The sequence below is a fragment of the Lacerta agilis genome, chromosome 10, assembly GCF_009819535.1.
Source record: "Lacerta agilis isolate rLacAgi1 chromosome 10, rLacAgi1.pri, whole genome shotgun sequence".
Taxonomy (NCBI): Eukaryota; Metazoa; Chordata; class Lepidosauria; order Squamata; family Lacertidae; genus Lacerta; species Lacerta agilis.
Window position 1 is genome coordinate 43,415,724 of NC_046321.1, and position 22,460 is coordinate 43,438,183.

Below are 22,460 nucleotides of genomic sequence, written 5' to 3' on the forward strand. Positions count from 1 at the left end.
TGCAACCAGTGGCCTGCCACTGAGACTTATTGTGCCACACTAATTTTCCATAGTAAGGCTAACTGTTGTTTAGAAGAAAAAACATTTTTAAAAAAGTATAAAAACTTAAAGCATTGTCCCCATGTTATTTTTATATATATATATAAAATCAAAACCAACTTTTCTTACACATTTAAAGTGAGTGCTGAAAAAATACAAATGTCTGAAGTTACCGAGCAAATAAAAATAGAAATCTGAGCTACTTTTTCATGTGAGTAAGGCTCAGTGACGTAATGTTTTTTTTTGTTATTGTTATTTATCAGCATCGGATTATTCAAACTCAGCTAACAAGTTTTGGCAACACTGTCCTTTGCTGAATATTCCCATTGGCATCAGTCATCTGTGCCAGATTAGTTCTCAGTTTTGATGCTGAGTTTGAAGTAGGAGGTAACTTGGAAATTGACGTGATAGCACCAGTGCTTTCTGCTATTCTTTTTGCTGATGTCTTCTCCCCAGTTGGAGGCTTTGGCAAACGTCTCCTTAGCCAGGGATGCCGCAAAGCCTGACCAGGCGTCATGCGCAAAGTAGGATCCCACTCTAAACACTGTTTCAAGAAGTCGAGGAAGAGAGGGTCGTCACATCCCTTCAATGCACTCCCCCACTCTCTGCTCTCTGGAGGGCCACGCAATTTGCCCCGCCGGGAACGGCCACCGTTGAGCACCACAGAACCATCGGACAAGGTAGTAATGGTACAGTATCGGGGATAACCCTTAGAACTCACGAAATTTTTTGCTCTTTTGGATGAATCCAGCAATTTCTGAGAAGGCATCCCCAGCAGTTCTATCATACAAGCCAGCTGATCCGCTTCATCCTCCCCTGGTAAGAGAGGATAGCCTGTTAGGAGCTCGGCTAGAATGCAGCCCAGGCTCCACATGTCTATGGGCATCCCGTAACGAGCACCGAGGATCACTTCTGGAGCGCGGTAGAAACGTGACTGGATGTAAGTGTAGACACGCTGGTGCTCGTAACAGCTAGAGCCAAAGTCAATCACTTTAATGCCACTCCTACCCTGTTGCTTCAACAGAATGTTCTCTGGTTTAAGGTCACAGTGAATTATTCTGTTTTTGTGCAAAGCATCTAAGCACTGCAAAATCGAGTGGGCAAACTTGCGGACCAAGGGCAGGCTGAAGCCCTGAAATTTGTTTTTCTTGATGAGCTCGTAAAGGTTCATGCTCAGCAACTCAAACGTCATACAGATATGGTTGCGGAATGTGAAGTTTTCCAGCATGTGGATCACGTTCATGTTGTTATCCTTGTCCTGCTTTTTAAGGTGTTCCAGGATTCTGATTTCTTCTGCAGCTTGACGGTGGAAACGCTTCTCGTTCCTCACCATCTTCAGGGCCACATGCTGATGCATCTTGTGATCGTAGGCCTTCACCACTTGCCCAAAACTTCCTTTCCCAATTACCTTCAGGACCTCGTATCTGTAGGACACATGGTCATGCGGAACTTGCACGTAAGATCCCTGGTCGTCATCATATCCCCCGTTGTTTGGACCACCAACTACACCTTGCCTCTTTTTCGCATTTGGACCCACAAAATATATTTCAGGGTAGCTGAAGATCTCGTGATGCTCGAAGGTTGTTAGTTTTTGCATGTATTGCTTCATTGCTTGATCTGGCATCATGGGGGAGGCTTTCACCTTCCCTGGCCCTTCTGTAGACTTCAAAGAGCTGGAGCTCCCCTGCCGCCTATGAGCACTGTCCAGTTGTCTGTCTGGCACCACCGGCAATCCCGACTTCGCTACTGTTGTAAGCCCATTTGGTTGTGTCGTCAGAACAGTCCTTTTGTTGCTGTTGTCTTCAAACAGCTGCTGAACCTGGATCTGCCCGTGACTGGCAACATGTAGGTGCTCATTCATTGTGTGCTTATTTCCACCAACCTGAAATATAAAGCATATTTTTCCAGTTATAAAAACAACCCACAGGCTTCCTAAACAATATAAAAGATTGATGGAACAGGACTTTTCAAAAAACATATGACTGACTTGTCCACTCAAAGTCCCTATACCCAAAGTCCCGTACATTTAAACCACTGGAGTTGATCAAGGCTACAGAACGCCACCCGAGGGACTCGCTCTCTCATTGAAGGAAAGGGGGTAATTTTCAATTATCTTTCCACCCTTCCATCTGCAACCCCCTGAACATGTTCTCTATTGAGTCAGTGGACCCTCCAGAACAATGTAGGCTGTTTTGCAGGAAGAGAAATTCACAAAAAATCTTCTTCTCCCTCAATCCTTCAGTGAGAACCTCAACTGGATCAATCCCTTCTGTTAAAGGAAGGGGGTCTGGATCCAACCCATAGGGTTCTCAAAATACCCACTGGCTTCATCATCTATCCCAGAAGCTGTGCGTGCTTACACCTATTTGAACTCCTGAAGTCACATTGTTATTTATTCATGTAACATCTTTGATGTCTAACCCTAATTCTTCAATGTAACATTTCTGGAGGAGCTTCATATAAAAATAACAACAACAATAATACATTAAAAATCTGTCTCTATTGCTCATTATTTTACAGCCTCCTGCACACATTTTTTGGCAGTTCGACATACTTCACAATCTGGGGGGGGGGGGCTGCTACTGCTTCCCACAATGCCAAAATTACTTTAAAAAAGAAAAAGAAAACTGCCTTTCGAAAGAGATAAAGAGCAACTGCTGTTGATACAGGAGTGTAAGCTTTTTGGCTGCTGTCATATGTGTTTTTGAAACAAAGGATTCGAAGACCCAAACTTTAATTAGCCAAACCGCTACCCTAAGGGAGAATTCCGCATGTACCTGCCACCTTTGCACTACAAATCAACACGCTGCAGAGAAATGACAGCATATAAATGTGGAGGGCCAAGGGAATCCAACAGCTTTATGTCACAGCATATTGTCAGGTTTCCAGGTAATGCCCTATTTCCTATCAGTGAGTGTCTTCAGAAGCAGCAAAATACCAGAAAGCCTTTGATACCAGGGCAACACTATTTTGCCATCCTGACTTTAAGGGTACCCCTGTGATTTTGAACACCCCACTTAGGAAGACCCTTCCAAAAAGCTGGGGAAATTGCAATAGCAGTAACATTTCCGAATGTGCTCAGACTACCACGGAAAGCAAAGAATCCAAGGTGACTTGAATCCATAGAGGTTGTATGGCATCCCGCAAGGCATGAGCTATGGCCTGACAACTAGTGCGTTACCTTGTTGATTATATACATCTGAAAAATATAGTCATGACTCTCTGACTTAAGAAATTAGTTGTGACCCTCAAACATGCAGTAGCAGCTGGACAGGGCCGTGCAGGCTACATTGCTCTCTTCTCTTCCGAAGACCATGCATTGCTGCCAGTTACCATGAGGGAGAGGGAGACAAGGCAATGAGGAGATCAGCACAGTGTGGGCACAGCCCACCCGATGCTACTGAGACTGCACCTACAGTGTACTTCCTGCTGCCTTGCCCTTCTTCCTCTCTGCAACTGGCAGTCACGCCCTGTGTTGGGAAGAGAGGAGAGTGATGCAGTCCTGCCGGCTACTTCCACATGTACATGTCAAAGGCCAAACTACTGTGGTCCCTCACTACTTACAGCACAAACGTTAAAGGTCATTTCAGTCCCATTTACAGATATGCTTGCAGAACTTCTGCTGCTACTGCAGTTACAGGATCTTTCTCAAACAGTAGCACAGTACATGCCACAACAAAGGAAGATACCATATTTTTCGCTCCATAAGACGCACGTTTTTCCTCCTAAAAAGTAAGGGGAAATATCTGTGCATCTTATGGAGCGAATGGTGGTCCCTGGAGCCAAATTGCTAAAAGAGGATCATGTTTTTTATTTTACAAAGAGAAAAGGGGGTGTTGATAGGACCCCGCTCAGCAGCTGATCAGCAAGAGATCGGGAGAGAGATAAGAGTCCCTGCTCCCTTGCTCCCTATGGTCCGGTGCACCCTATGGAGCGAAAAATACGGTAACTTGGATGATGCCATTCTCATTCGCATCCAAAGACCACCATCTGGTAGTGTTCATGTTTCTCTTCCTTTTCTTTTTTTAAAAATGAAACTAGTATTGTCCTCATTGACATCAGCAAGTCCATTTAGCACAAGCACATAGCCACAAAACTACCCCCCATAATTAAGAATGTTAAGTGTTGTAAACCCTGGGTTGGAAAATATCCTGTGATCTATTTGTTCAAATCTTTGGCAACATTTCCCTCTGCAATGCTGTTTTGAGGTGGGGAAAGGGATACAAGGGAGAAAGAGTTGTGTGTGAAAGAGGAGTGACCTTTTGTTTGTTTTGCATCAATTTCCTAGAAACTTGTTTGGCTACAAGATCGCTGTGTTGGTCACTGAGAATGAGTCAGAATCAATAAGGATATGCCTTTTATCAAACCATTACAAGTTTATCAGATCTATTTAGGTTCCTCCTTCCTGAGTCCCATAAGAACACACTGAAATTTACATTATTCTGTTCCCAGCTGACTTGTTGCCAAACAGTATCCCACCATTTAGGAATAATAAGTAAAGGTAAAAGGTAAAGGACCCCTGGACAGTTAAGTCCAGTCAAAGGCGACTATAGCATTGCAGCGCTCATCTCGGTTTTTAAGCCGAGAGAGCCGGTGTTTGTCCACATACAGCTTTCTGGGTCATGTGGCCAGCATGACAGAAACCAGAGCGCACGGAAACGCTGTTTACCGTCCCTCCGCAGTGGTACCTATTTATCTACTTGCGCTGGCATGCTTTCGAACTGCTAGGCTGGCAGAAGCTAGGATAATGTCACAATGGTGATATGCAGATAAACCACCTCTGCCAAAACACTTGTTTTCAACCGTTTCTGCAGGAAATATGCAGAAAGAAAAGTCCAGCTGTATCAAGAACCTATAGTTTAAAATGTGACCTCTCATAAATATCAGATGGTTCACTGAGGACAAAAACGGGTAGCATCTGATTAGTTTTTGATTAGTGCAGCCAGAGAGTTTCACCCCAAGCGCAAACACCCTTTTCTCTCACACATGCTCACCCAGTTTTTCAGTAAAGGAAGCTCTTCTAGGAAGGGAATGGATGTGTGCACATGTAACATTGTACTATCCCATCCATTCACCTTTTACAACCACCCTCCCAGGAAGCATTTTGGAACCTGATTCTAATTGAATACCTTTTTAAAAAGTTTTTCCTTGAGTGACACATTCAGCGGGGATACAGTCTGAAACAATCACCAAAACAGCAATGGGGCTCTATTAATGAGGACCAGGACAAGTTGTGGGGAACCACATAAAAATGGAGAGGCCTGCAGCATCGTAATTTAAAACCCAGATTATTCTTGATTCAAGTCATGGGTGATCTTATCCCAAACTTTCCAGACAGAATGAACGCTAAGCATGGACACCCTGTGACATCTTCTCCAGTCTCAACAAAAAGAGTACATCTAAAATGCACCACTTAGTCTCAGGTCTCATAACCACTCCAGCATAGCAGCCCTGTTTGGTCTTTACAGATGTATCCATGTCAGTGCTGTGCTATATATACTAACTTCTACTCATTGGTATACTCATAGAAGCAGTCATTTGACTGGTTCTTGGGCTTACAGCTCATGCATTGTCTGGAGGAAACAAACCATGAGCCTGGGTTCAGATGGCACACTAAGACAAACCATGGTTGAGCTCTGGATAGCACAGCAGGAGGAGGAGGACTTGGGGAGGAATGCAGCAGCCACAACACAATCTCTTCTCTGTTACATATGAACAAGTTCAATGGCAGATGGCCATGATATACAGGATTCTTGTAGGCTGCTCTGAGTGGCACTTGGCCAAGGCTCTCAAAAGGTGTGACAATACACACATGTGCAACTTGTCATTGGCACACAACACTTCTTCTATATGTGGCAACTAGAAATCAGCACGAGCAGCCACACTCATATATTTCAGCTGGTCATGAAAATGAGCTTTAAGTTGCATTCCCCTGTGACTCTGTTGTGCTCAGTCTTGGATATAAATGAAATAAATTCAACTAGCCTATCCCCACTCTAGCTGACGTTACCATAGAACTGGAAAAAAACATTAGTGTAACTGTAAGCAGCACTCTTAAAATCACATACTCTGTGGTACACTCCCCTTTAACTCCAGTTGAATGGAGTCAATGATTTCTAAATGATTTCTAAACTCAGCCTATCTGTGAAGTTAAACTTGGTGATGTATAGGGTTGTATGTTGGGCTTAATTTTATTGGATTTTGGTGTGTATTTTGATTGTATTATGTTTATTTCATGTTTTAAATTGCTTAATTTTAAATGTATTTTAAATGTATTTTAATGTTTGGTGGAAGCCGCCCAGAGTGGCTGGAGAGACCCGGCCAGATGGGCAGGGTACAAATAATAAATTATTATTATTATTATTATTATTATTATTATTATTATTATTTATTATTAATTGTGCATCATCTAGAGAACCCACATCATTAAGTAACCAACAAAATATAATATCTGTTTACAGAAACAGCAGCCCTAGCCTGAGTCCTGTTCAATCATTCAGATGTCTGTGTATATTCAACATATGGAGCATACTCTGCTGTTCCTGGCTCTGACCTCAGAAGTTTGAACTGAGTCAATGTGTATACAGAACGTACATACACAGGTAGTCTACACACTATCATGAACGCTTCAAAAAAGCAAGGAACCCAATTATGCAGAAATGGCTTCATAATTCACTCACTCCCCTGAAATGAAGACACAGAACACAACACATACCCTTAGGCCACAACTTCATTTTTTTCCAAAGTGCTCTGTAATTAAACTAGTTAAACCAACAATAATGCATCCTTGCAAAAAAGATTTGCTAGCAAGGCGAAAGCTTTCCTGCAGCTCACAATTGACAAGAGACCCCACCCTGGCTTCAGAGTTAGGGTCAGTGATAAAACTGGCCTATGTTCATCACAGCCCCTACATTTTAATTGTGCACCAAGGAGGACTTCAAGCACCATCAACCCCAAGGCAATTAGCATTGGGATAAATGAGGCTGCAGAGATCCCAGGAGATGACTCACAACCCTGGATCCCTTTGAGAAAATCAGCCATGAGAGGTTAGTTTGTATACGTCCTCTTTTGCCACTCTGATGCTTTTAGATGTTCGTCATTGTCTTCTCTGACTTTTCTTCCCTTCCAGTGCACACTGAACCTGCCCTGTCATAGTTGTGATAATGCAGTTAAGTAAAACCAAACAGAATTAATCAAAGAGACTCCAACTTCTTGACAGAGTGGAGTAGCTGAAGAAGCTTTTATTCCCTCTGCCAGCTTAGGAAAGAACAAAACAGACACACCATATACAGCTCCTGCCTGGCAAGTAGCTAATTCTGCCCTGTTGGAAATTAGGTGAGCAAGTTGTCACCATATAACTGACATCAGCTGGTGTAGTTGCATGGAGCGCAACGCTGAATGGGGCACCAAAACAATACTGTAGAATGAAGCGTAAGAGATAGGGGTACCAAATTTTAGCGTACATAGGGTGCTGGTTTGCCACCGCTGGGGGAGCTCAAGATCCAGCCCTCTCGATAGCTCCTCTTCCCCAACCTATGGTATATTTCATTCCACAGGTGCTGCTTGGAAATGTATGAGATGAAACCACTGAAACAATTCTTACAGCTAATGGGAGCTTGGAAACTCATCATACTCCAAAACCAAGATGTTCTGAAAACATGTTGGAGAAGAGAGCCTCTCCTAGTTTTAGAAACATGAATGAGAAAAGGGAAGTTAATCATACACTTGCTAACCACACGCTGATTCAACAGCTTCTAGTCAGTCAAAGAAACATCTGAATGGGTGACCAGCTGCCAAATATGAACCCAGCCAGAGGGTTAAGGAAGCTTCACTTCTTCACTAGCTGCTGAAACTGACAGAAGAGCCAAAACACAGAAAACCCTTTGGGACACCCAGTTTGCAAGTAGTTTGGAATCTAATGCAACAAAGGCTGAGTGAGAGACTGCTGGTGTCCTTCTATCGAGGCAGCATAGAGAGCATTCTTACATACTGTATCTGTGCTTGGTTTGCCAGTTGCACAGTCACCAATAGGAAAATGCTCCAGAAGGTCATAACCACAGCCCGAAAGATTATTGGTCATCCTCTCCCATCTTTGGATGAACTATATAGCTCCCATTGTCTCAAAAAAGCAAACAACATTTTACAGGATTCATCTCATCCTGGATATAGTCTGTTTGCAGGGTTGCCTTCAGGCAAGAGATAAAGAACAACTAAATCAAGAACGAATAGACTAAAAAACAGTTTTTATCCAAGAGCTATAACTATTTTAAATGCTGTAACCAAATGATATGATCTTGGGGAGTCGTGATGGATGGTATGTATGTGTATGTGTGGCTGTAAATGTATAAATGCATATATGTGACTGTAAAGGTGGGATGGCATTCAATTTCGTTGTACTATGTACAATGACAAGTATCTATCTATCTATCTATCTATCTATCATCTTTCACAATGCTATTTTCTATTTGAATTGAAGATCCAGACATATGTTCTTCAGCAGAATCAGTCATTCCCAGGAAAGATGAATTCTTACAAACCTGCTTTATCACCAGCATGGATGAGGCATCTGAACCAACCTAAGTTCAGACTTTCCATATGGATTTTTTTCTGCTGAGGAACTGATTGATTTCTGTTACAGGTAGATAGCCGTGTTGGTCTGCCATAGTCAAAACAAAATTAAAAATTAAAAAAATCCTTCCAGTAGCACCTTAGAGACCAACTAAGTTTGTTCTTGGTATGAGCTTTCACTGGATCCCTGTGTGCTGCAGAGTACCCTGGGTCATAGGGTAATGGGAATCACTGGACAGACCTTTCGGGTCCTACCAACACCAACACTCCCCTGTGGCTGCACATTAGAAGGCAATGTTGGTAATGGCAGAATTACTGCCTTTCAAGAAAGCTTGTCTGCTTACTATGGAACCCATGACAAGCTTCCAGTGACTCATACAGAATTTAAGAGTCATTAGACACTGGCTTGGATGCAAAGTAGAACAAGATTATTCTCAACCACTTAAGAAGGCTTTTCTACTACTCTTTCTAGCAATCATCTCTGCACCCTCTTGTAATTTAAGGAACCCTCAAGGTAAAAGAGACTGCAATCTTATGGGAAACTAGCAAAACATCTTCCCACTTGCACCAGGGTCTCTTCCCAATGCTGCCTCATCTCTTGTCTGAGGTCACACTACCACTACTTCCTAATTCCCTTTCTGTCCTCAAACAGAGGGTACCTAAACAAGGAGGGAAGTATAACCTGGAATAAATCTGTGAGATGACAAAACTTCCCATTTGCCAATTTGCAAATCCCCACCACCACCAACACTCTCCCTACCTAATTTGCACCATGGACATAACTTCTAAGCTTGAAATACATTTCTGGGTTGCCAATTCACTAGTCAGGAGTGAAGAAGTGCTTACGACTCGTGCATGCAGAGCAGGCCCTGAATCTAAGTCAGTAATAGCCATTTTCTGGAGATACTGTGGCTGATTTTTATTTTTATTTTAAGATATGCAGTCTCTGAAGACTTCACTGGTGAAATTTAATTTCCTGCACCACAACCAATGGATATGAGCTACAGCAAAGAAACTTTGAGCTAAATGTTCAGTGTGATACATAAAAAAATGTCCTTGTAATAATAAAGCTGAATAAGACCAGCAATTTTTTTAAAAAAATCTCATCTGGCTTGCACTGATCTGCTCACAACCAGATAAGTTCACACATCTCTCTGCAGTTTTACAATTTATTAAAGTATTCCCCCCCCCACATGGTTGTCCAGGTGGAAATTTTCAAAAGTTTAATGTTATCACCCCACCCCCTGCTGCATACACTAAACTATGGAATTTGAAGAAGTGAACTGAGAATATATTTTAAAATGCTATTTTACAGAGCTCTTTTCAACCACACAACCACTGTGGGAAATCGAAGAATTTCATAATTTAGGAATGTGTAGAGAAGGAAATAGAAAGACTATATAAAAGGACCAAAGATACCTGAACCATTATAGTCCTCCAAGCTCGTTTTTGAAGACTAAAATATAAATGGTACTGATTAACTACATAATTTACCTATACAGAGAACAGCTATATTCTTCTCTAGATCACAAAGATATGAAATAATCCAGAGAATCCTATTGTGTTTTTGAAAATTTTATTTTATTTTATTTTATATTTATAAAAAATAAGTGCCTGGAAAAGAGGAACAGCTGTTTTTAGTCAGCCCTAGGTGCTATGTCCTGTGACTATGAAATTTCCCATGGCAAACAGATATTCTGTGGTTATTTGCTCCAAAGGAATTAAAGAAGATAAGTAGAGCCTGCTGGATCAGGCCAATGGCCCATCTAGTCCAGCATCTTGTTCTCACAGAGGCTGATCAGATGACTGTAGGAAACCAGCAAGCAGGATTAAAGTACAAGATAATCCATTATGTCAATGCAATTCCAAAGCAACATCTTGCATCAGTTAGGAGATGGCTCCCACATGATTTCCATGAACGCATGGATGTGGTGGAATATAAATAATAAATAATAAACTATTATGTATGGCTGATAGCTGCTGGAGAGTATCTGGATAGTTCCTTCTTATGAGTAGTATATATCAGTGTGGTACAGTGATGATCACCTCCTACTCTTTTTTCCAAGGAAACCAAAAATATCCGCCCCCCAAAAAAGTTTTAAAATGTGTACTGTATATACTCACTGGAACAATCCTATGTGGCAATGTATTAAAAATATGTCTGGGATTTAACATGCTCAAATGCTCTATTCAACCTGCTCCACAGCTCTCTTTGCCAAATTTATAGGTTGATAAAATGAAAAAACTTTCATTTTAAAGAACTCGTATCCAGCTGCAGCTAGGATCTCTGTTGCACAGAAATGGAAAAGTTGCAAGACCTGCAGCTTTTTCTTTGGTGTAAAATATGTGGGCATTGGCTATTTTGCGGAGAAAGTAACTCATGAACTACATTTTTCTAAAAGCAAGGAGAACCCAGAACAAGTCTATGTCATCTGGTGAGACTTAGTTTCTTGTACCACAAAATCAGGTGTACATAACTCTTTGTCCATGAAATTTTGATATCATATGTCTTTGATATGGCATCTACTTTCTGTCTCGTTGGGACTATGGCTCCTGCTATGCTCTTGTTCTGTTTGGCTTATTTGTTATAAATCAATAAAAGCATTAGAAAGTTATGTCAGAGCAAGGGAGAAAATAATCTAGGAAAGCAACAGAATGCTCCTAAGTGGCTGTTCTAGAATATACAGTATTTTCCTCTGCAGGATTGTTCAAGACAGCCGGCTGCAGCTGTGCTGCTCATCATATAGCAGAGCATATGGGGGTATCAGGTGAAACATGCTTTGCAGCCATTTATTTCAGCTGCAACTTTTGTTTATGGGGACAGTAGAACTAATGAGAGCACAAACAGAAATGGCTTTATTAAAAACTCCATGGAAATGCTTGTCCCAAGTAAAGAGGTCGCTGCTTTTGTTCCTTCTCTTTTCCTCTTCCTGTCTTGAATGCCTTCGTGGACTTTTTAAAATAGGCATATTCAGTCCTGACTCCATATTTCAAGGGTTTTTCTTTTACAAAACAACAGTACTGTAATTAATTGTCACATTTTTAAAGTTGTAATTATCCCTGCCTTGTCACTGGAATTACAGGGAGCTTTACAGACTGAAGAAACTCTGCCTTGAATTTTGCATTTATTCTTATAATAAAAAGAAAGGCAAGGGGGAAATGGAAAAGGGCGCATGAACTAGACTGTTGGATTTCCCCTCTGGTGCATTTTTTTCTTTCCAAAGACTATAAATCAGATATGGTACGGTTTTGATCGGTCTTCCAACACATCACAATAAAAAACATGCTATGACGGACATCAGTAGAGATGCTAAATTTGACATGAAAATTCATACATCTCTAATTGCTGTAAAAAAATTACAATGGATTGCATACATCAGGAGTGGTTAAGCTCTGGCCCTTCCAATGTCATTGGTTTCCATCAGCCCTAGCCAGCATGGCTCATTCTCAGGGATGATGCTGGGAGTTGTAGTTGAACATCTTGAAGGACACATGTTCCCCATCTCTGATACAAGGGGTGAAAACATGATTGCGTCAATTTCAGGAATGCAAAGACAATTCCTCCTGAACAAAGTTTTTACTTGGAAGGTTCTCAGGATTAAACAGATTGCATTGGATACAGACTGATCAATGGGACACTTAACCTAGACCCAGAATAGTTTACTATATAGCTGCTGCTGCTTCTTACTGCCAAAATCAAGCCTTAGGGTACTGAGGAAGAGCTGGCAGGCTTCAGAGCAGTGAAGCACAGCATGGGCTCATTTTCCGATGTTCAAACTGGCTCACAGGGAATAAAAGCATAGTAAATATGTTGACCCTGCAGGGAATCCATGATTAATGTTGGACTAGAACCATGGATACCAGGAGTTCAAGAGTGGATTCAAATCCCAAGTCAGCCGTGAAGCTTGCTGGGTGATCTGGCCAATCACTTTTAATTGCATTTTTTTTTTACCCGCCCTTCACCACAAGGTCCCAGGGTGGGTTAGAAAAATTAAATAAACAACAATCAAAACAAATAAAACAAGTTGCATCCACAAAACAAGAAAAGTGTAAAAGCAACGAAAATATAAAAACAGTTACAACAGATCCATATTATAAAAACAACGCAAACATTTAAAAAACAATTCTGCATGTAAAAACAGTTAGAAAATAGTTTAAAATACAGCTGCAGATTGGGATAAAGATCTCCACTTAAAAGGTCTGTAGGCACTGAAAAGACAACAGAGGCAGTGTCTGTCTAATGTGTGATGGGAGGGAGCTCCAAGCACAGGGGCCACTACACAAAAGGCCCAACTCCTTTATCACGTGGAATGGTCTCCTGCACAGGGCAGTGATCGATTGGGCATATCAACTGAGACTATCACTGTCTCTCAGCTCAACCTACCAGTACTTCTCAGGGTTATTGCGATGATAAAAATGGGGTGAAAGCAAATACGCTGCCTTGAGCTCCTTGGAGGAAAAATAGGCTTTCAATGCAACAAATAATTTTATTAGCAAACGTGTTTAAAGGGACAGTTAATCAATGTTATTTAATTCAGAGTGTACAAATAGGCTCCATTTTCACTTGGTGATTGCAATTATTTAGTGGTGCGGGAAGAAGCACTTCATCATATATAAGTAGGGTTTTTTTAAAAAAGGATGACCACACAAAAAGAATCAGATTTCTTAAATTTAAATCTGATTGTTAAAAAACAGTAAGCTTCTGTTTTAATAAACAGAAAGTGCTTTTTTTTTTTACAAAATAGATGATACAACACATTTAATTAAATTTCAATTAATGAATATAATTGGAACTTATTACGAACTAAAAGGTTAAAAGTTTGCACATTCTTCAAACTGAATCATGATAATGTAACAAGGAATTGATTTAAGGGCTATTTTTCAATGTAACAGAAAGAACTTGGGGGGCAGGGTGCCTGACTTCTGAACATTGTAAACAAAGCATCATCATTACCTCTGTGAAAGACACAGATGACAATGGATCCTTTTGTCACCCAAAGGGCACCATTCACAAATAGCAAAGAGGTATCAGCAGGGTCTGGAGAACCTCCAAGGTATCTTTAGGGGGGGGGACCTTGAGGGGGACAAAAAACCCAAACAGTCCAATGCCCAATGACCAGAGAATGCTGACTAAAATGCTAATACAGTGGTGCCTCGAAAGACGAAATTAATTCGTTCCGCAAGTCTTTTCGTTTTGCGGAAATTTCGTCTTGCGAAGCATGGTTTCCCATAGGAATGCATTGAAATTTAATTAATGCGTTCCTATGGGGGGAAAAGTCGGGGAGAGCTTGTTGCCGGCAGCAGCAGGGGGGGATTGGGCCTGGCTGGGCCCAGCCGGAGCCTCCTGTTGCCTGCACCGAGCCAGCGGGGAGAGCGAGCGGCGAGAGGAGGTGCACGCTGAGTCTTTCCTGGTGGTGCCGAGAGACCCCAAGCGAGGCACGTGAGGGGCGGGAAAGAGGCGGCCCTGAGCCAGCAGCAGCCAGCAGTAGCCGCAGTGTGCGCCACGTGGAGTCCCGAGCCAGCGGGACCCAGCAAGAGCTGCCGCGCGGAGCCCCGAGCCAGTGGGACCCAGCAGTGCTCTGTACGGTAGCAATTTGAATCCTCCTCCTCCTGTCGCGGCTCGGGGCAATCCGCGAAGCGCTGCTGGGCACTTTGTTAACACTTCAGCAGCAGCAGCAACAGCCAGTTCTGGGCGCCAAGCCATGGCAGGAAGAGGAGGAGGCTTGCCAGGTTGGCACCCAGCAGCCCCCCGAGCCTCCAGGAGCCAGCAGCAGCAGGAGGAGGCCTGCTGGGTCAGCGCCCAGCAGGGCCGCATGCCCCGAGCCAGCTGGACCCAGCAGGAGCAATGCTGGACACGGCAGGAGGAGGCAGGCGCCCAGAACCATGCGGCGGGAGGAAGCTGGGTGTGGGGAAAGCAGTGAGTGAGCAGCGGCGGCGGGAGGAAGCCAGGTGTGGGGAGAGTGAGCGGTGAGAGCGCCGCCTCCCTGCTGGCCCAGCGGAAGCCCGAGCCCAGCCCCGACTCCTGCCGCTTGCACCGAGGGGGAGAGCGAGCAGCGAGCGGCAAGGGCGAGCGACGAGAGCGAGGGCAAGCAGGGAGGGTTCTTCTTACAGTAGTACCGCGCAAGACAAATGCCTCATCTTGCGAAGCACGGCCATAGAGAAATTCGTCTTACGAGTCAACTAAAAAAATCGCAAAACCCTTTCGTCTTGCGAGTTTTTCGTTGTGCGAGGCATTCGTCTTGCGGGGTACCACTGTAGATAACCAGGTGGGATGGGGAATGTACTGGAATACCCTGGAAGCGGACATGACTGGCTGACTTGACTGAGAAACAAAAAAGGAGCACTCCACACAAATATTTTGTTACAGGTCCCACTTGTTACACACATCATGGCGGGCTTCCCATTTGACCCAGTGACTAAGAAAGCCATTACCAGGATTCTCTACTGAACGTGGGACTGGGGGAAAGCTTTAGGATTCTGTGATCTCCTTTGTTTATTATGAACTCCTAGATCCAGCAACCAGGTTAAACCTGATCCAAAACCAGGTTTAAAAAAACACAGTGGCACAGGGAGACTGATAGAATAAAGAATCAGGCAAGGTACCTCTTGCTCAGCCCAGGGATTTGTTTTCAGTACCAGAACTGAACTCTCAGTCCTTTCACACAAAAATCTACTTGTAGTCCTGTCTCCCCCCCCCCCAGGCTTTCTTACATTACTATGGTTAAACAATTAATTCAGAAACACTTGCTAATCTACTGCAAATCATTGACAGAACTACTGGAATATCTCAATCTATATTTTGAGCACCGTGATCGACTGATCTACTAATCTACTGAGCCCAGATGAAAATTGACTTATGCCTTCCAAGGGTCTAAGCTTTGCAGTGTCTTCAGTTTTCAGAGGATGAATATTTATAGCTATGCTAATGAACAAAAGGGACACTACCTTTCTGAAGAACCACTAATTGGCCCAGTAATTATCCCTCCTCATTTCTGAAAAGTTCTCGACAATTGTTACATTCTAATAGTAGATATGTTTACTTCCTTTGATCACCAAGGCTTCTAAATAAATGTGCACCATATTAAAGCGTTAGCCTTCATGTAGGTGATACTGCTTACTATCCTTGCATATGTATAGAGGGTCAAGTAAAAATATGTATCCTGTCTTTAAAACAACATAATTTGGCAATTCAAAGGGCATGGTCAAAAGTTTTGGATTCTGTTCCTAGGTTTTATAAGGCACCATTGCTTTGCAACCAGTGTGTTTTAGTTGTCATAGGAACAAGTTAGTTTGCATGCTTGTTCAGGAAACATGTGCATTTCAAAATAGGGAACTTGCTTTAAATCAAAGATTTAACCCCCCCTTTCCTTCATGACTTAAATCATGATTTTAATTGATTCACTTTGTATGCAAACAGCATCTGACCATGAGAATGAATTCTTCCACACTTTAAGCAGATTGCAAGGGGGCAGAGAGAGATACACATATATATCAGATTCAGGAGAGAAATATTCCATCTCTTACAATTTTCCTCTACAAAATTTAAATCTGTGGCAGAGAATTTGGTGAGGCTTGACTATGTTTTTTTTTTGTGAAATGACCAGATTTTGTTGAAATAAGAGGCTACTGGTCCAGCAGCTTAGCTTCCTCCCACCTCGCCTCCCAGTTTGGACCTCTCAGCACACAGATATCCAGGCACCTTTTACAATGCATTACTATTGCATGGGTGCCAGTTTAAATAACTGTACATGGTAGCAGTGATCTTAAAGTAAGCTGCCCATGTGAAACATGTCACCATGTGGTTCAGGCGTTTTTCAATAAAATAGCTTCCATGGCAGCCATAATGTGCTGACCAGACTGCAGCATAGCTGTCAACTTTCCCCCTTTTTAAGGGAAATTCCCTTATTCTGAATAGGATTCCTCGCAAGAAAAGGGAAAGGTTGACAGCTATGGACTGCAGAGGAATCTCAAGGAGATTAGAATTGCTGGGTGTGGTGACAATGAAATGGGCCAAAGTTTCCCAGGAGTTGGAGAAAGGCACTAAACTGCATGACTAACAGCGCAGAGGAGAGTGAACTTAAGGAAAGTGAAAACAGGTAATGTTCACAGGTAAATGTTGTGAGAGTGGGGGGTGGGCATGTTGCTCTAAGCAAACAGGCAAGGGAAATCATATTCGCTTCAACATGGCATGGATACGAGAAACAGATGGGATGATGAAGACAAGGTAGCAACGACACGAGGATGTGGAGATTGGGGAATAGATGCTGTGCTATTGTTATCATTCACTTACAAAGTTTCTTTAAAATAAGTGAAGTGCTTTAATCACAATATCCCAGTGGGCATTCTTTTCCTTTTTACAGATGGGGCTGAGGCCAAGAGAGACTTGTTAAAGACCACCTACTGAGTTTTATGGTTGAACAGGGTTCTGAACGCCAGCTACCCAAGGACAAACACAGGGTGCTAAACACAGGATCAGGTTAGGAAAGAAAACAGCTGGACTGAAAGAGAACACTAGAAGCAAATAATCTTAAAGGAAAGTGAGTGACGGCCCCTCATACAGGATAAAAAACCTCTGTGATCAGAGACTTTCAGTGCAATGGAAGTGCTGGGGGATGGAACAAAGCCATATCGTCTGAGAAAGCTCCACTCATAACACACAGTCGTCCATCTGCTTAGCAACACAGGTTGCCATAAATACAGAGCACAAGCCAAAGCTTCTTTTAAGGCAAACAGCACCTCCCCATATGAGATCACTTAGGCATTTGAGAAATCTCCCATCTCTGGCTTCAGACTCTCATATTATTCTATGAGTAAAATCAAACTAGGATCAAGTCTGCTTAAGGGACAAAACTGTAGGAGAATTTGAATGCAGACCATTAATAACCCATTGAGTAAGAAGTGTGATAGCAGATTGTATTTTGAGGATTATATTTTCTTTTAAGAAGGAGATTATTGAATTCATGAGTTAGCTTTATTCAAGGGGGAAGTTGTACCTCTCCCTGTGTGATATCAACCTTTCCAACGTTGCAAGGCTGGAGAAAACATTATATGTAGGTGGGATCAGATTGTTGTCATCAAGGAGAATCCAGACCCACTGAAAAGATCTTCAACCACTCGAAGAGCCCCTTATGGTTGAACCTTTTAGTCATTGCAAATCCACGGGAGAAAAAGCAAAGGAAAATGCAAATTTCCACAGGCTTTCCCCTGACCTAACATTGCATCCAGCCATTTCACTCCTTTTCACCTCCAGGAAAGTTAAATGGACCTGAAATGTTTTGGTCTACAGGCATTTCTAAATAAAAGGAATTTGAGCATACTCAACATGCATTTTTGCATGGCAACACTTACCATGTGAAATAAACAATATTCCCCACTATCTGCAACCACCGTACTACACGGAAGTCACACTACTTGCATGCATCCACTACCATATAACATGTATGCATACTTCTTGATGTAATACATGTATATTTAAGGCCATTGAATGATCATCTTAATGACACTGGAACAGTGGAAGTGCAATGCTGATGTCCAAATGTGGATATGTACTCCCTTGCAGGTCTTAATTGGACCAGGTTTGGCTCTGGAATTGATTTTCAGTATTAGGAATCACTCTAAAAATGATGTATGTCTATTACAAGTATAGTGTCACTTCCTTTTCTCCTCTGCCCACAGCCACCAGCACTACACATATCTTGGAGGAAAGGGATTTCCAGGTCAAAGACTTGCAGCCCAATGTAAGCTCCGCAATCTTTTCATTTGTTTGCAGAAATTAAGCACCACCCACCCACAATTTAACTTACAACTAAGAAATCGCATCAGTCATACCTTTAAAAAGTTTTTTAAAAGTAAGAGAGAATTCCAAAAATGCAATTGCTACGTCAAAGGAATACAGAGGACTAGAGCTTTCATGGAAGCGAGTGTTACTTTTCTTTTTCAGGTTCAATGCTGCTGCTACACCACCTTTATACAGGTTATTTCTGGCCTAACGGACAATCTTTCTCCACCCTTCATAATTATCAAGCTTGGGAGATTGCATCCCAGCAGATTAGCTACAACTGGAAGATAACATGAAAAACCATAGCCCTGTAAGTAATTCCACCAGATAACACCCATTTGCCTAATTTAACTGTGTTTACAATCACAATGCCATTCTCTCACCCATTAGTGGCCCTGTTGTTCCACTAGGAATGGGCAATCTATCTGAAAAGTTCTGACAATTAGGAGGGGAAACTAATTTTTTCAGTCTGAGAAAGAAGGCCACTCTTCAGTGATGAAGTGGTTAGCCTACTTTCCAAAGCTGTTTCTGCCTCTTTTCTCCAAACAGTCATTAGACCATGGAATAGGCTGAAGCATGAAGTGGGGTCTGCCTTATTAAGAGAAAGGAAGCCCTAGAAAGCATTGCAGCACCAAAACCCGCAGTGACTCCTCTCAGTAAAAACACAAGGGCTGCCCTCCACACGATGGTGACTGGCAAAGTAGTTTCTTTTACTCTCCTGTTGTTTGAAATCTGTGGAGCACAGACTCGGATGCAGTTCATGCCCCAGATTTGCAGGTAAGTAGACAAAAGTCACCCACTCACTCATAGAGACCCACGTCTCATAGGGCAGCTTCAGGGACATTTCCAGCAAACTACACCCCCCCCCCGAGAGAGATTTGTTGCTTGCAGTGGGGAAAGTGGCCACAGCAGATGCCAGAAAAGCACACTGACATGACTCATGCCACAGGTGACCTGACTGCCCTTCCACCTCCACCCAAAACTGTTCATCACACAGTGGTGCTCTCCAGACTCCTCCACCCAGCAGAGGAACAAACAGCACACCTACCCACCCACCCACCCCGTACATGAAGCAAAGACTGGCTTGCCACAAATTTGGAGCAAGTGAAAAAAAAAACATTGCCACCTAGAGAGTGGTGGTAGGAGGGAGGGGTGTGAGACCATTAAACCCAGAACCTAACATTATCTAAGTGGTCCACAGTGCCACAGGGAAGATTCAATGAGGGCAAGATCCCTAAGCAGCTGGGAAAGTTGCCTTCTCCCTCCTCTTTCCCATCTCCACAGAATTACCTGTTGAAACCAGACCGGTAACAGGACCAAGACGTGTTGAGACATGCTGTGGATAATTAATAGAGCTCTTCCATACTCAGCCGGTGTCCTTCCTCGGCTCATTCACAGATCCCACTCAGACAGGCTGGCTGGCAGCCTGACTGTACCTAGCACATTTATTGCTATTAATACTCGGGAGAGGAGGAGCAATGGGGGGGCTGGTGGAGGGGGGAGGCTTATGAGAGGCTGGCACAGTATTTTGAGAATGGAGAGGACTAAGCTGGAGGGGTTAAGGGCTGACAGGCTTCACTTCCCATTGCAAATAATAAATCCAGCCCGCCTGCCCCACCAACCCACCCAACTCCCCACCCCGTGTCTCCGTCTCACCGTGTGGGCGGCGCTGCTGGGCTTGAGCGGCGGCAAAGCGATGGGGGATGGCGGCCCGGTCCCCGCGCCCGCCCGGGAGGCCCCTCCGGCCCCGATCCCCGGGGAAGACTGGAACTGGCGGGCGCTGTCGCCTCCTCCCCGGCTGCCTGCGGAGGAAGGGAGAAGAGAGCTGCTGAGCGCCACGGAGAGCCGAGCAAGATCGAGCAGGCTTCGGTTCAAAGGCAGGGGAAAGTGGCTCAGGAAATGGGAAAGGGAGCCGAAGGAGCCCCCTCCCCGCCAGTGCCCCTCCTCTTCTCCCCCGGCCTGCTGCCGTCGCAATATTGTTTGCTGGATCATGAGGGGCTAATCCACAAACGTGGCACCGCCACCGCCAGAGGACACGCGCGGAGATGAGTCTGAGCGCAGAGGGCTAATGAGAGCGGTGGCCATCGCTCATTAACCCAGTTAAACCTTTCATCCACGATTAACCCACAACCATTAGGAGCATAAGTGGAGAACCAAACTGGATTTGCTCGGCGCAATCCCCCCCCTCCCTCCCCGCACCGTCTGTCTGGCTGTGAAGAGGACAGGAATTAACGCCTCCAATTCGGTTTCCAACCTCTCGCCTCTGCCTCGAGGGAACTAGACCAACCCTCTCCCCAGAAACAGCAACATCACCTCGGTCTCCCCACCCCGATTATCAGTCCGGAATCGGGAGGACAAGAACTCTCCTCTCCTCCCCCCCCCCGCTTCAAAGGCAGCCCTTTCTCTGGGAAAAACATACAACACCCCCTTGTCGTGCTCGAGTTGCCCTTCCCACTTGCGAACTGACCCAAACTTCCCGGTTCGAGAGAGAAAAGCTCGCTGACTTGCGAAACGCTTCCCAGGCCGAGCGCAGGGAGACTTTGATGGGGGGTGGGGTGGGGGGGAGAGAGAGTGAGCAGCAGCAGCAACGTGCAGAGACGTGTCTTCCCCGCACACGACCACTTTTGGAGGAGCAGCTGAAGAGAAAGGATGAAGCGCGCACACGCACGCACACCCGCTAGGGCTCGGTCTGCAGCGCTCGGCCTGGGCGTGGGGGGGGCGCGTGGGGGGCAAAGGGGCTGCGGTAAGTGAAAGTGGTTCGCTCCTCTGCTAACGCTTCGTCCTCCTTACCGCCTGGGCACGAAGCAGCCGCGGCTCCGCCGGCTCCCGCAGCCCCGGCAGCACTGGCAGAAGGTTTCCTGGTGGTTAACATGGCCGCTGGAGGAGAGGGGAATACATTTCAGGGCTGCTGCTGCTGCCGCCGCGGCGGCTCCTCCTGATCTTTGCCTCCTCCGCTCCTTCTCCGGCTCGGCCTCTCCGACCCTTTTCCTCGCCGGCGGCGGCGGCGGCGGCGGCGGCGACAGCAACAACTACACCCCGCAGCCGCGCGCTGCTCCGCGGCATCCGTCTCCCCCACAAGCCCGGGCCCGCCGGGCAACGGCCCCCCCTGGCCCGAGCCCCCTTGTCTTCCTCCTCTTCCTCTTCGTCGTCGTCGCCTTTCTCCAGCGGCAACAGAGGCGGCGGCAGCAGCAAAAGCGCCGCCGCCGCCCCCCGGCCCAAACACATCACCCCGCCAGTTTCCAGGATCCCCGAGTCCCTTCGCGTCAGGGAACAACGGCGGCGGCGGCGGCGGCGGCTCAGCGAGAATCCCCCCCTCCGCCTCCTCTCTCCTCTCAGCGACAGGAACAAACCGAGCCCGCCCTGAGTGCGCGGGGGGGGGGGCTTGCAATCTCCGCCCCCCGCTCCCCCTTCTCCTCCCTCCCCTCTAACGCAGCCGCGCAAGCCTTTCCCGCCGCCTCTGCGCGCCCAGGGCGCTTTCACTTTCAAAGAAAAACCCAACAGGCCGCGCGTCGTCGCCGTCGTGGGGCGGGCGAAAGAAAACGGAGGCGGGAGGAGCAGCAGTCTCCACCCCGCCGGGGATGGAGGGAGGGAGGGGGGTTAGCAGCGGCGGCAGCAGCCCCATGTCCTCCCTGCCCTCTCGCCTCGCCTCTCCCGGCGGGGCTGCAGCTGTCCTCCGCACGGCGGCAGAGCTGGAGGGACCGTCCCCTTCCTCTCCCCCTCCCTAGGAAGTGTGGGGCGGGCGGGGGAGATGAGCGAGTGGGGGAAAGAAGCGGGAGGCGGAGGGCACGGCGAAAGCAAGGCTTGCGGGGAATGAGGGCAGCTGGGCAGCCCCCACTTTATGCTGGTCACAACACACACAGAGGCCACTCCGTGACTGGAGTCCGTGCAAAAAGCCCAGCCTCTTCTCCTCCCTCGTGTTTCTAAGCACGAATATCGCCGCCTTGTCACCTGCTGCCCTACACACCTCGCTGGATCCGCGCAGGAAACGCGCGCTTGGGCGTCCCCACCGCGGCCCGCTTTCCCCCCTCAGGCCCATCTCCGAGGCGAGCGCGGGTCGCGCTCGGCCCTCGAGGGG

The 22,460-nt window shown here is 45.4% G+C and overlaps 1 protein-coding gene across 3 annotated transcripts; it reads right to left on the reverse strand.

Moving 5' to 3' along the window:
* Positions 1-111: 111 nt before the first annotated feature.
* Positions 112-21,361, reverse strand: DYRK2 (dual specificity tyrosine phosphorylation regulated kinase 2). 3 transcript variants are annotated; one of them, XM_033163411.1, is made up of 3 exons: positions 21,176-21,361; positions 20,042-20,187; positions 112-1,921 (listed from the first exon to the last, which is right to left on the reverse strand). In XM_033163411.1, exons 1-3 carry the CDS (start codon positions 21,255-21,257, stop codon positions 320-322), a joined length of 1,830 nt encoding a protein of 609 aa, XP_033019302.1. In that variant the 5' UTR covers positions 21,258-21,361; the 3' UTR covers positions 112-319. The 3 variants fall into 3 exon arrangements, with proteins under 3 accessions (XP_033019302.1, XP_033019304.1, XP_033019303.1); XM_033163413.1 differs by lacking the exon at positions 20,042-20,187 and having other exon boundaries at positions 21,176-21,265; XM_033163412.1 differs by lacking the exons at positions 20,042-20,187; positions 21,176-21,361 and adding an exon at positions 19,676-19,850.
* Positions 21,362-22,460: the final 1,099 nt, after the last annotated feature.